Source organism: Monodelphis domestica, chromosome 4, assembly GCF_027887165.1.
Source record: "Monodelphis domestica isolate mMonDom1 chromosome 4, mMonDom1.pri, whole genome shotgun sequence".
Lineage (NCBI taxonomy): Eukaryota > Metazoa > Chordata > Mammalia > Didelphimorphia > Didelphidae > Monodelphis > Monodelphis domestica.
Window position 1 is genome coordinate 110481179 of NC_077230.1, and position 12775 is coordinate 110493953.

At 32.5% G+C, this 12775-nt stretch overlaps 1 protein-coding gene across 5 annotated transcripts in view; it reads left to right on the forward strand.

Moving 5' to 3' along the window:
- WDR33 (WD repeat domain 33) overlaps positions 1-12775 on the forward strand; it is a 110249-nt gene that overhangs the window by 32993 nt on the left and 64481 nt on the right. For all 5 annotated transcript variants that reach the window (XM_007493982.3, XM_007493983.3, XM_056793704.1 and 2 more), the window contains one exon: positions 2082-2308. In XM_007493982.3, coding sequence (XP_007494044.1) covers positions 2105-2308 — 204 coding nt within the window. In that variant the 5' untranslated portion in view covers positions 2082-2104. The remainder of the gene's footprint in view (positions 1-2081; positions 2309-12775) is intronic.

The window sequence follows — 12775 nt, forward strand, 5'->3', positions numbered from 1 at the left end:
TTATTTCATTGTAATGTGCCTGAGCATGTGTTACATATTCCTCTCCATTATCCTTTGATAGATGAACTTCCACTTCAGTTCTTTGGTAGTATATTTCATCTTTAATATACATATAGCATCACTGGAAGACATCATTTAGCCATGGGCTTGAGTTTTAAAATTCTTGACCTAGAAGATTACATGTCATCCATTTTTAATTTATTGTGAAATTTGGTGTAACAATTTTGTTCCACACCTAATTTCTATAAGTTACTTTCCAGTTTTCCCAGCAATTCTTGTCAAAGAGCCAGTTCTTTCCAGGTAATTTATATTGAATTCTTTTTTTATCGCCGAGTCTTCCTTGTCTATTGGGTTTTTTATTGATCATCTTTTCTTTATTTTAAACCACTACCAAATAGTTTTGGTGATTATTGTTTTATAAGGTGTTCTTGCCTTCATTATTCCAATTTTTCTTAATTTCCCTTGACATTCTAGACCGTTCAGCTGAAATTTGTTATTATTTTGTCTTTCTTTGTAGTGTTCTTACGGTTTGAGGTTCCTCCAAATTAACTTTGGTAGAATTATCATTTTTATTGACCCAGTGTAGCCATGAATACAAAATATTTGTCTTAATTATTTAAGTTATTCTTTTAAGGAATATCTTCTTAATTTATATAATTATTTAGAATGCTTTGGTAGATTGACTCCGATATTTTGTGAATTCTGTACTGCAGATGCTCTTCTATTTTTTTTTTAAACAATATTTTATTTGGTCATTTCAAAACATTATTCATTGGAAACAAAGATCATTTTCTTTTCCTCCTCCCACCCCCTCCCATAGCCGACGCACGATTCCACTGGGTATCACATGTGTTCTTGATTCGAACCCATTTCCATGTTGTTGGTTTTTGTATTAGAGTGTTCATTTAGAGTCTCTCCTCAGACATGTCCCCTCAACCCCTGTAGTCAAGCAGTTTTTTCCTCGGGGTTTTTACTCCCACAGTGTGTCCTCTGCTTGTGGATAGTGTTTTTTCTCCTAGATCCCTGCAGATTGTTCAGGGACATTGCATTGTCCCTAATGGAGAAGTCCATTACGTTTGATTGTACCACAGTGTATCAGTCTCTGTGTACAATTTTTCCTGGTTCTGCTCCTTTCACTCTGAGATGCTCTTCTATTTTTAAATGCTATTTCTACTTGGCCTTATAGCACATAAAAGATTATGATCTTGATTTCTAAATATAATAGTTTCATTGTTATTAATGATGAAAATTTTGTTAAAGAAATCTTACCTCTCAGTTTTAAGTCCAAAATATCTTCTTTAATATTTTTAAACTATCCTTGGAAAAACTCAGTATTGGATGCTATATAAATTTGAATAAAAAGCATTAAAACTATGCTTTTCTGCTGTCTTCTTTGGATATTGAGTTAGTTATTATTTTATATTATCTTCTGGCATGTAATTGCAAATCTTAAAAAATTAGGACTCTGCAAGTTATATTAATGTAAGTGATTGAGAAGTTGTAAATATATGCCACTTCAGATTGAAAAGCCAGAAAAGATCAAACATTTTTGTTAATATATGTTTTATAGAAATGAAAGTGGAGATGTTATTTTTTTCCTTTTAGCAAGATTAATATTTTTTTTTCAGGGCTATAGGATAAAAGAAAGTATTCTGCTCTTAAACTTAACATCTATTTTTTATAATAGTTCTTTGAGATGTTGCTCACTATTCTACTAGTTTGTAATTTTTAAAGCTAGTAGATGAAAACTCATGTTTTTCAAATATTTCCATGTTTTCCAAAGAAATGTGTGGATGATTATTTTTAAAGACCATCTCATAACTCTTTTCCGTCATGTCCATCAGAAACTTCTAAATAACTACAATGCATTTTCCCCTCTCATTGTGGACTCTTAACAATAAACTCTTGCCTAAAAATAGTTTGGGGAACTGTCCTCATTCTAATGTCATTATTGTGTGGCCTCAGTATGTTAGATTACATAACTTTTGAAAGTGTGAAGATGCATGTTTTAAAAATGTTTTCTGAGAATGCTATGCTACATTTGTATTAAAAGGAAGTTAAATTTTTTTTTTCCCTTTCAGTATCCCAGAAGGAAAACATCACCATGGCTACAGAAATTGGTTCTCCACCTCGTTTTTTCCATATGCCACGGTTCCAGCACCAGGCACCAAGGCAGCTCTTTTACAAACGACCAGACTTTGCACAGCAGCAGGCAATGCAGCAGCTCACTTTTGATGGGAAACGAATGAGAAAGGCTGTGAATCGGAAGACGATAGACTATAATCCCTCTGTGATAAAATATTTGGAGGTAAGTTCAATTAATAAATGACATAGGCTATGTTTCTTGTTGTAGAGATCAAATTCCTAAAAATACATTCTAGTTTTCTTTGACTATTTCATGATTCAACTCTTTATTTACCTATTTTAGCAAGGAGGAAAAAGTTGTGCAAACTATGTGGAATGTACAGTTTGGAGTGAGGTAGGAGGCTATCCCACATTGTATGAGGAGGGCTTATAATCACCCTCGCCATTTTCTTTAAGAACCAAAATAATTTATGGACCACAAGAAATACTTGATTTGATTATTCAATAAAAAATAACATTTTCATGTGGAATTTAAATTTGTAATTATGTAAATATTCTTAGGGTACAAAACTGATTTCCCTCCTCGTTTCAGCTCTTTAATGCTCACTGCTGGGAATAATCTCATTTCTAATACTGATGAAGTTATTAGTTTTTAAGTATAATCCAGCTACTGCTTGTAATTTTGTGATATGTTTAGCTTACATCTTTGAGGCCTCAGAGATGAATTCTTTTCCTTTAAAGGCTATAGGTTTGCTTTGTCTAATGTAATTTTATGACTCCTAAAGAACTTTAGGTAAAACAACATCATGGGGATGGGGTCAGGTATATGTTTATACATGTGGTTTTGTGTTTTAGACAATCAACCCATGACCCAAGACAAGACAGTACAACACAGTTCCATTGCATTGTGGTTGGACTTGGTTATAATTTATTTTAAAAGTTTTGGTTATAATCTACTTTTAAACTGTGTTATTGATGTTGGTTACAAGAATGTTATTTACCTGTTTTAAAGTGTTCATCAAAATACATAAGTGATAATATTTATAACCAAGATATTTCTTATTTTTCTCTATTTTTCTTACTAAATTATTTGGATGAATGATGAAATTGCAAGATAACTTTACATTGGGATAATTTTTATATAGATATTAAATTGAGAAAACAGTTCTATATTTCCTATATTTGCAAAACATTAACTGGGGAAATATTTTTTTTAAATTTACTTAATTTACTTTTGCTGTTAAAGTGTGCCCTTTAAAAAAAAAAGAGGATACATAGTATATTTAACTATATTTTAACATTGAGATTGTTGTATATTAGTATATCATGAATATCCAGAAATAGGTTTATAGGAATTTAGATCTAGAGCCAAAGGGACCTAAGGAACTACCTAGTCCAATCTTGTAATTTTTTTCTTTTAAAACTCTTACCTTCTGTCTTAGAATTGATACCCTGTGTATTGGTTCCAAGGCAGAGGAGTGGTAAGGGCTAGGTGATGGGGATTAAGTGACTTGCCCAGGGTTACACAGCTGGGAAGTATCTGAGGCCAGATTTCAATCTTGGATCCTTCAGTCTCTGGGTCTCTCCACTAAGATACTAGCTGCCCTACAATCTTCTAATGTTACAGAGGAGGAAATAACCTCAAGGATGTTGATACCCAAAGTTGCACTGGTAGTAAATATCAGAAGCTGTTTTTGAAAATTCAATTCCTTTGACTCCAAAAGCATTACTCTATACCACACTGCATTAATTTCAAATAAATCCAGTTTTTGTTTGGTAATGGCCTTGCATTCTTGGCATGATAAATATGTGATTAGATCTGCCAGTTCCTAGAGTTTTGATAGTGATCCAAAAAAGTTGTTCTGGTTTAACTGTTGTATTTGAAATAAATAGCATTAATCTGTCGTTTTAAGATGTTTAACTTTTCCATTGGGCAGAAAGCTAAAGTAATATATTTGTTTTATTGTTAAGATCATAACTCTTAACATAATCATTCATGGTTAGCAAAAAGTTTCTGACATAGTGGAATGGTTACTGGACCAAGATTACATGGGTAATGTGAAGAGAGACTTGAGTCAGAATCTGACTCCAATACCTTTAGTGCTTATACTTTTGTTGTGAAATTCAAATAAAGCACCATATAAATTGACTTCAGACTAACAGTTCATTTTAGTTTTATTCTTGAATCATAGAACCACATTCAAATTGATTGTGATGCAAATCATAACTCATTTGTGACTCTTGTCTGTGTTCTTTTATATAGCTAACATAGGTCATGGCATGCTGGAGGTTTTCATCACTTTTTCTTAATATCTGTGTGTTGAGCACTCATCTTTTATTTTTGCAGTGTCAACTCATCTTTTTCAGCTATACATTTATTTAAGCATATCCTTTAGTTCTTTTTCTTTTGTTCCAAGTGATGTTTTGTAGGCTGCTCACAATACCTACCACTTGCATATATTGCCTGATGAGTGATTCTCATATTTATTTGTCCAGAGACTAATTTCCCACATTTTATAGTTTTACAACAATGGTGGTAGAAATCTAGATCTTTAAACATTGCACTTTTATTTCTAAGAGATGGTAGAGGTCATCAAACAAGTTTTACATTTTCCTGAAGGCATGCTTTAATTCTCTTTTTCTTCAGTTTAATTCTGGATCCAACTTTTTGTTCATTTGCACAAGGAAGATATTTTTAGAATGTATTTTTGGATAGAAGTCTTAGAAGATATTTTTGCTGATGGATATTTTTCTTGAAGGTGACCCATCTAACTCCTTCCTATAATATAATAGGAATTCTTCATCCAGTTTCCCTTTCCTATGTGTATGGTTAGATCAAACTCTTGAATGGTTATGGATCTTGTCCAGGAAGCTTTGCAAAGTTTTGCAATGCACTGGGTCTTGGTGTACTTAGGATAAGCAAACAGGTACATCTGAAGTATTTTGTCATCTGCACTTAGGATCAGCAAACAGGATCATCGGATTTCATTGATAGTGGTAAATACTTTGGCAGGCATGCTTTTCCTTGCTCTATACCTTGCCTAATATTAATGATCAGATTGTTGTAGAGCACAATTGGTTGTCTTAAATCTTTCAAGAAGTTTTAAGTAATTTTGTTAAGTGGATGGAGAATACACTGTTTGGAAAAGAACCTTTTTTGGGAGATGGGAGGGAAATTTTGCTGCAACAACTTGTCCCATTGGAAGAGAACTTTTAAAGGAAGTGTTTTACTTTGCAAAAATTAAGTTATAATTTCTTATAACCAACTAATAAGCATAGTAAGATTTTACATTTTCTTCATCTTCGGGTAAATTATGTGTTGGTAAAATTGTCTGCTTCAGAATATTTCTTGGAAAAGTTTGCCTCTTTTATACTAAAGCAATCATTAGGTCTGTCTTCTGTGTATGTATGTATGTGTATATGTGTTTATGCATATAGAATTTATTCTCATTAATTTTATGAAAAGACATATATAGTTTGGTAGTTGCTGATAATATCATCGCTATTGGTTGTCTTTTTTAGTATTAATAAGGTCCAAGTTCTGTTTTGTATCTTCTCTTTGACTACATTGGAATTAATTTCTCAAAGTCCTCAATAGTGTGTTCTCTCTGTGTACTTGACCTCCAACTGCTGTTTCTTTGTTCTCTTTAGTGACATTTTTACCTCCGCTAAAAGCACATCTTCAGCTGTGGTTGCTCTATAGTCCCTGATACTGAATATGCAGATCTTTTCCATTTTTCTCTCATTTGTAGTTCTTCCATTTTTTCCCTTATAAATGTTCTTCTGAATGATTTAGATTAGTTGGTTCTCAATACTTTTTTTTAAGAACATTATTTTTTTATTCAGTGGTTTTTAGTATTTTTTATTTGAAAATTTGAACATTTTTTTATTGATTAATGAATATATAATATTTTTCCACGGTTGCATGATTCATGTTTTTTCCCTGCCCCCCCCTCCTGAAGCCGATGAGCAAGTCCACTGGGTTTTACATGTATCTTTGTTCAAAACCTATTTCTATATCATTAATATTTTCAATTAGAGGGATCATTTATCATCTACATCCCCAATCATATCCCCATCGAACCATGTAATCAATCATGTTTTTTTTCTTTTGTGTTTCTATCCCCACTGTTCTTTCTCTGGAAATTGTAATGTAGGGGTTAGCCTACATATTAGCTAGAAATTAGCTAATTTGTATTAGCCATAGCTAGAAATGTAGTATAGTTACATAGAGAATTTAAAGAAAGGAAAGGGGTGCTCTAAGAGATTGTATAGAATCCTGATGAGGTCAGAGATAGGGAATTTGTGGGGGAGTGCCTGGAGTACTCAGTTGATAGCATTCTTTCTCATATGTTCCTCTAGATTGTCCTGGATCATTGCATTGCTGTTAGTAAAGAAGTCCATTACAATCAGTTGTGCCACAATGTATCAGTCTCTGTGTACAACGTTTTCCTGGTTCTGTTCCTTTCACTCTGTATCAGTTTCTGGAGGTTTTTCCAGTTCACATAGAATTCCTTCGGTTTATTATTCCTTTCAGCACAATAGTATTCCATCACCATCAGATACCACAATTTGTTCAGCCATTCCCCATTGATGGACCCCCCCTCCCCCATTTTCCCATTTTTTGCCAATTTGTTGGTTCTCTTGCCAAAGTTTTAGAAAATGGTTTTACTTCTTACTCCTTCAGGTCATCTAGAGCTTTCAGTATACTTTTTATCTTCATTTTTATTTTTGCTTTGAAAACTTTAATAGCTTCATTGTCTGTTATGGCTCATTGGTTTTTAGACAGTTTCATTTGTCAAGAAATTTTATATTTAGCAAAAATCTTACTCTTAGCAACTTTTTGTTGATCTTGCTTGTGTTCAGTATGATTTTTCTTCCACATGATAGTCCTTCAGACATTTAAAAACTGTAGGAATATTTCCCAACCTTATTTTCTTAGGGCTAAACAAATCCCTTGTTCTTTAAATTATATTCTTATAGAACAGTTATAAGCTTGTTACCATCATGGTCACTGTTCATCTTAATAGTTTATTTCCTGAAATATGGTGTCCAAAACTTAATGTTGTAAATACTTTATGGCAGATAAGAGAGGAAGTATACTATCATGTCTATATAACTCTAGTTATTCATTGAGCTTCCACATCTATATGAATATATAGTCATATGGATTGTGTCTGTCTTTCCCATAAGGGTGTAAAAATTTTAACTAGAACTTTGTTATTTGATTGGCCAATGTTTGTTAAAAAGGAAATGAAGCTGGTTTCTTATGATTTGTCTTGATGAATCTGTTTTGGATGAAAGTTAACACCTTTTTAAGTGTTCACAAACTCTCCCATTGTATAATGGGGGCCAACATTTTGTCATGAATATAATGATCATGCTCATGATCTTAGCTTGAAATGTGGGATTTAGTCCTCACCAGAATATTAGCTTCTTGAAGAAAATGACCTTTTGTCTTTGTATCTTACATGTAATAGAGATTTAATGAATGTTTTCTTAATTGAATTGTTGAGTCCAACTTTTTGAAAATTTGGTACAGAATTACCTATTTATATTTCCAAAGTATTTACGGATAACATTTTTAAAAATCAGATTTTAGCCATCACCTTAAAAATTTTTTTTTTATTATCCAGAAATGGAATTTTATCAGTCAGTGAGATTATAGTTTTATTTATTATTATTTTTTAAATTTAGACTTTTTCCATGGTTACATGATTCATGGTTTTTCCTCTTCCCTCCTCCTTTCCCCCTCCCAGAGCTGACGAGCAATTCCATTGGGTTTTACATGTATCGTTGTTCAAATTATTTGTGATAGAGTGATCATATCCATCAAACCATGTGATCAAGCAGTTGTTTTTCTTCTGGATTTCTATTCCCACAGTTCTTTTCTCTGGATGTGGATACTTCTCATAATTTCCTCAGAATTGTCCTGGATCATTGCATGTCTGCTAGTAGAGAAGTGCATTATATTCAATTGTGCCACAATGCTCTGTGTATAACGTTCTTCTGGTGCTGCTCCTTTTGCTCTGCATCAGTTCCTGGAGGTCTTTCCAGTTTACATGGAATTCCTCTAGTTCATCATTCCTTTCACCACAATAGTATTCCATCACCATCAGATACCATAGTTTATTATCTTTTTGGAGTACAAACCCAACTGTGGTATGGCTGGGTCAAAGGGTAGGCATTCTTTTAAAGCCCTTTGTGCATAATTCCAAATTGGCCTCCAGAGAGATTATAATTTTAGAGCTGGAAGGAACCTTAAGGGCCACTGTTAGGGACCATCTCATCCAAATCCTTTAATTTAGATATGAGTCTTACTGAGAAATATTAACCTAAAGACATGTATGTAGAAAGTACTAGAGATAGGATTTTGAACTGGGGCTATGACCAGGTCCTTGCTTTTTCCAATATTCTCCACTTATCATTTAGGACAGCTATCTTATTATTTACACTTAGTTTGAATTTCATTTTGTTTTGGATAATTTTTATAATTTTTCCATTCTTTTTTTAAATTAAATTTTCTTGCTAACTTGTCTATATTAAGTTTCTCCTTTTGTTACTTCTCTACCCTCTTTTCCTAGAGAACTGGCCCTTGTGACAAAAATATACTTAAAAATGAAAAAGAGGAAGGAGAGAAGAAATCAGTAAAATCAAGCAGTACATTGGAAAAGTCTTAAGAATATATGCAACATTTCACACTTGTGAACTTACCATCTCAAATTTCTTTTTTGGTTCCATACTTGTTCATTGTAGTTTTTATCACATTCACTTTTGATTGTTGCATGTTTTGGCACTCATTTTCTTGGTTCTGCTTACTTCACTCTGAATCTGTACAGGCCTTTCTTTGATTCTCTGAATTCATATTTATTGTTTCTTAACACAGCATATATCTTTCATAAATATATTAATTTATGGGTCAAGTTTGTTTAGCCATTCCACAATGGATGAATATCTACTTTGTTTCTAATTATTTGCTTCTGTAGAAAGTGGTTCTATAAATATTATGATATGTGTAGGGACTTTTCTTATGTATGACCTCTTTATCTAAATACAAAGTATACTCTTTAGAGTATTTGTTTACTATATTCATTCTGTACATCATTCTCCTTGGTTGAGAAAATTGAAGTAATGATGGCATACATGAGTGTTCTACTACTACATCAACCATTTTCTTCACTTCCAGCCTAAACAGATGGCTCTCTTTGTAGATTTTAGGGTTCCAAGATTTGCCGCATAAAGAAGAGAATATTTATTAAAAGATAAGAATTTTTGGTTTTTAGCTTGAGGAATAGATTGATGTGATTTATGCAGTTTCCTAAATATAATTCAACTTGCTCCTTTCTTCCTTTTAAATTCTGGGTCCAGTTCACTGTTAGCAATTTTTATCTTAACTAGATTTACTAATACTATTCAATAGACTATTCAAGTGCATGTCAGGAATTTTAAAATTAATTTTGTATTTAGATTTTTATGTTATTTTTTGAAGAAGACCCCCTTCACAATATTCTTAACTGCTTCCACAAATGCTTTAATCCAACTTTACTATTTTACTTGCTTTTCCTCGCTGGTGTGTCTATGTCTCTTCTTCTCACATTTGCCTCCTGTGGTCCCTGACTTTCTTCAAGACTCAGTTCAAATCCCATTTTATATGGGGCCTTTTCTGTGTTATTCCCTCCCCATTCTCCAACTACTAATGCTATTGCTCTGAGATTATTTCTAATTTTTCCTTACAAGTTTCTTAGGTGAATGGTTTGCATCATGTTGTTCACCACTAGAATATATGTATAGTGCAGGAACTATATTTTTTACTTTAGTTGTATTTTTAATATTTAATAGGATGTTTACACATATTAGCACTTACTAAATGTATGTGGACCGAATGAGGAATTTAATGTTGGAGACCTTAAATTCTGGGGCTGGATTCAGTCAGCATAATATTTGCAGAAAATGATATCTGAATGACTTCATTGTTTATAGGGAACCTCGCTTTTATTTAGATCTTGCATAGGATGTTTTCTTAACAATGACAAACCATAAAATGCTTTTATACTGTTTTGCGATGTTTTCATAAAGTAAAACAGTACAGAATAGGCTTTTATTTTTCAGTTTTATCCCCAAATCAACACACTTTATCCAGTATTTGCTATGTGCCAGACTTTTCCCTAAATCTCCAGACCAAAAAAAAAAAATCCTAATGTGGGATTACAATATTTTCAAAAGTCAGTAAGTAAAACTTATTTACCAAGTATATGTATAATTTATTGCCAACTTTTAAATGTTAAAAATAAATTAAAATATTAAAAATTCTAGAATTTCAGTTTCTTGTATTTTGAATTTTGATTTCCTAATAAAAATAAAGAAAATTCCCATAATTTATGCTATTTTTAATAACTTTGAACCAATGTTCTTTACTTTTATGTTGTTGAGGTCTCTCATTTTTGGAGACCCATGCATACTATAAATATGGTTAATATAAATTAAATAATTTCCTGGAATCAATTGATAAGCAAGATAGACCTTTTTGTAGGTGAACTGATTTGCCCAGAGAGCAAGTAGAGAAAGTCAACTGTGCTATATAATTCAGCATTGTATATGTTCAGATATCTATTCATGAGGTAAAGAATGAAAAATAGTCAAGATTTGTATAGTCTGTATTCTTCAGCTGAAAGTGGCAATTGGATTTGGAGTGATGTGGTAGAATTTGAGTCCATGTTAGAGGAAAAAATTAAGATTCAGGAGCAGAGTTCAGGAAAGAATGAATATAATTGTGGTCAGTCACTTTCTTTGAAATGGAGATTCCCTGATGACTGGATGATCTGAGGGAAGGGGAGCTTAAGACCAGTTTAAATCTCAAAGGACTACTACCTCTCATATGTAACAATCTTTTTTTTTTTTTTAGCACTCATCAATGTTTAATATCAATGCACTAATCCACATTCTTTGGTTATAGCTGCTTAAATAAAGCATCTTCTTTTTTACTGAGTACAAGTTTACCTCATATCTTCATATTGTTTTTTTTTTTTAATATATTTTATTTGATCATTTCCAAGCATTATTCGTTAAAGACATAGATCATTTTCTTTTCCTCCCCCCCACCCCCCATAGCCGACGCGTAAGTCCACTGGGCATTAGATGTTTTCTTGATTTGAACCCATTGCTTTCATATGTAACAATCTTAATACCCATAGTTGTAAAAATACAATCTTTTAATGATCTATAGCAGTAGTATTTTTTTTTTGGTGGGATGTCTTTTATTTTTCAATTACAAGTAGAAATAATTTTTTACAATTTTTTTCTGACATTTTGCAGACCTTCCCAAGGCAATAAATCATGTTATAGGTTATATCAGTGCTTTCGGGTAATACATAATTCCATATTTCTCATGCCATGATAGGACACACATATCACATATACAATTAAAAAACTCATGAATGAAGAAATCAAGTGAAAGATGACATGCTTTGATCTTAATCAGATTCCTTTACCATGAGTACCTTGAGTTTAACTTTGGGCCTTGTTGTTTAGTCCTATACAATTGATCATCACTGGTCTCCTGGTTCTCCTCACTTCATATAAGTGCTTCTAGGTTTTTTTTTTTTAAAGCTCATCCTGTTCATCATTTTGTATGGTGCAATAGTGTTCCATTACAGCTATATACTTGTTCAACCATTCCCCACTGGATGGGCACCCCCTCAGTTTCCAATTCATTGCCACTATAAAGGGAGCTGTGTAGCAGTAGTGTTTTTTAAATTCATGAAATGGCAGTTTTCCAATCAGGGAATATAATATGGTCATGCAGATGAGATAAAAAATTCCTATATTCCAGAGCAAAAAGTTGGTACAATTGAGGTAAAACATATTGCAGAGAGCAATGCTGTGTACTAGAAAGAGCATCTAGAGACTTTTGCGAATTATAGCTATTCATTAGCCATCTAGACTCAGGCAATTTAATGGAGGTTTTTTTTGCATTTTCCTCATCTGCCTAAAAAATGGAGTTGGACTTGATGATATCCAAGGACTTTTGTAATTCTAAATTACTATTATTCTAGATTAACTCTGCTAGGAATATTGAAGTAGCTAGTGATACTGAAATACTGCAAAAAATACCAAAGATATAGGTAAGTTAATAAAAATGGTGACTTTTTGAATGTGAGAAAAATTAAAGGCTGCTGAAGCCATTGCTTGTAGGTAGTTTTGTAAGAAGCTTATTTTTCTGCTGACTTTTCTGTCTATTACTTTTGCAAGAGGTAAATAAGACAAAATTTGTGGAAAAAAGCAAATTTCAGAGCATAGCTTTGTGTCAAAACAGATTCAAGTTTTAATGTGTCTCATCTTCTGTAAACTATATGATAGTTGTTCAAAATGAAAACCCTGAGTCCTGCAGAAAAAGTGATTATGTTCAAAAGGGTAGAATCAAAGCATGGTACCCAAAGACTGCACAAGTATAACAGTCACCCTGAATTCATTCCCCTTGTGCTTCAAGGAGAAAGCACTTACTGTACTCATCTGTGCACTTATCTATATTATATTTCATTGTTGTAAGACATTAGTAACAAACCATCATTCAATTCTATTGTATGGGATTTGCTTTTTTCAAATTAAATTTTAAAAGCACAAATTCTTTGGCTTTATATTTTGATAGCAATCTTTAGATTCTTAATATTATTCACTTGGCCTTGATAGATTA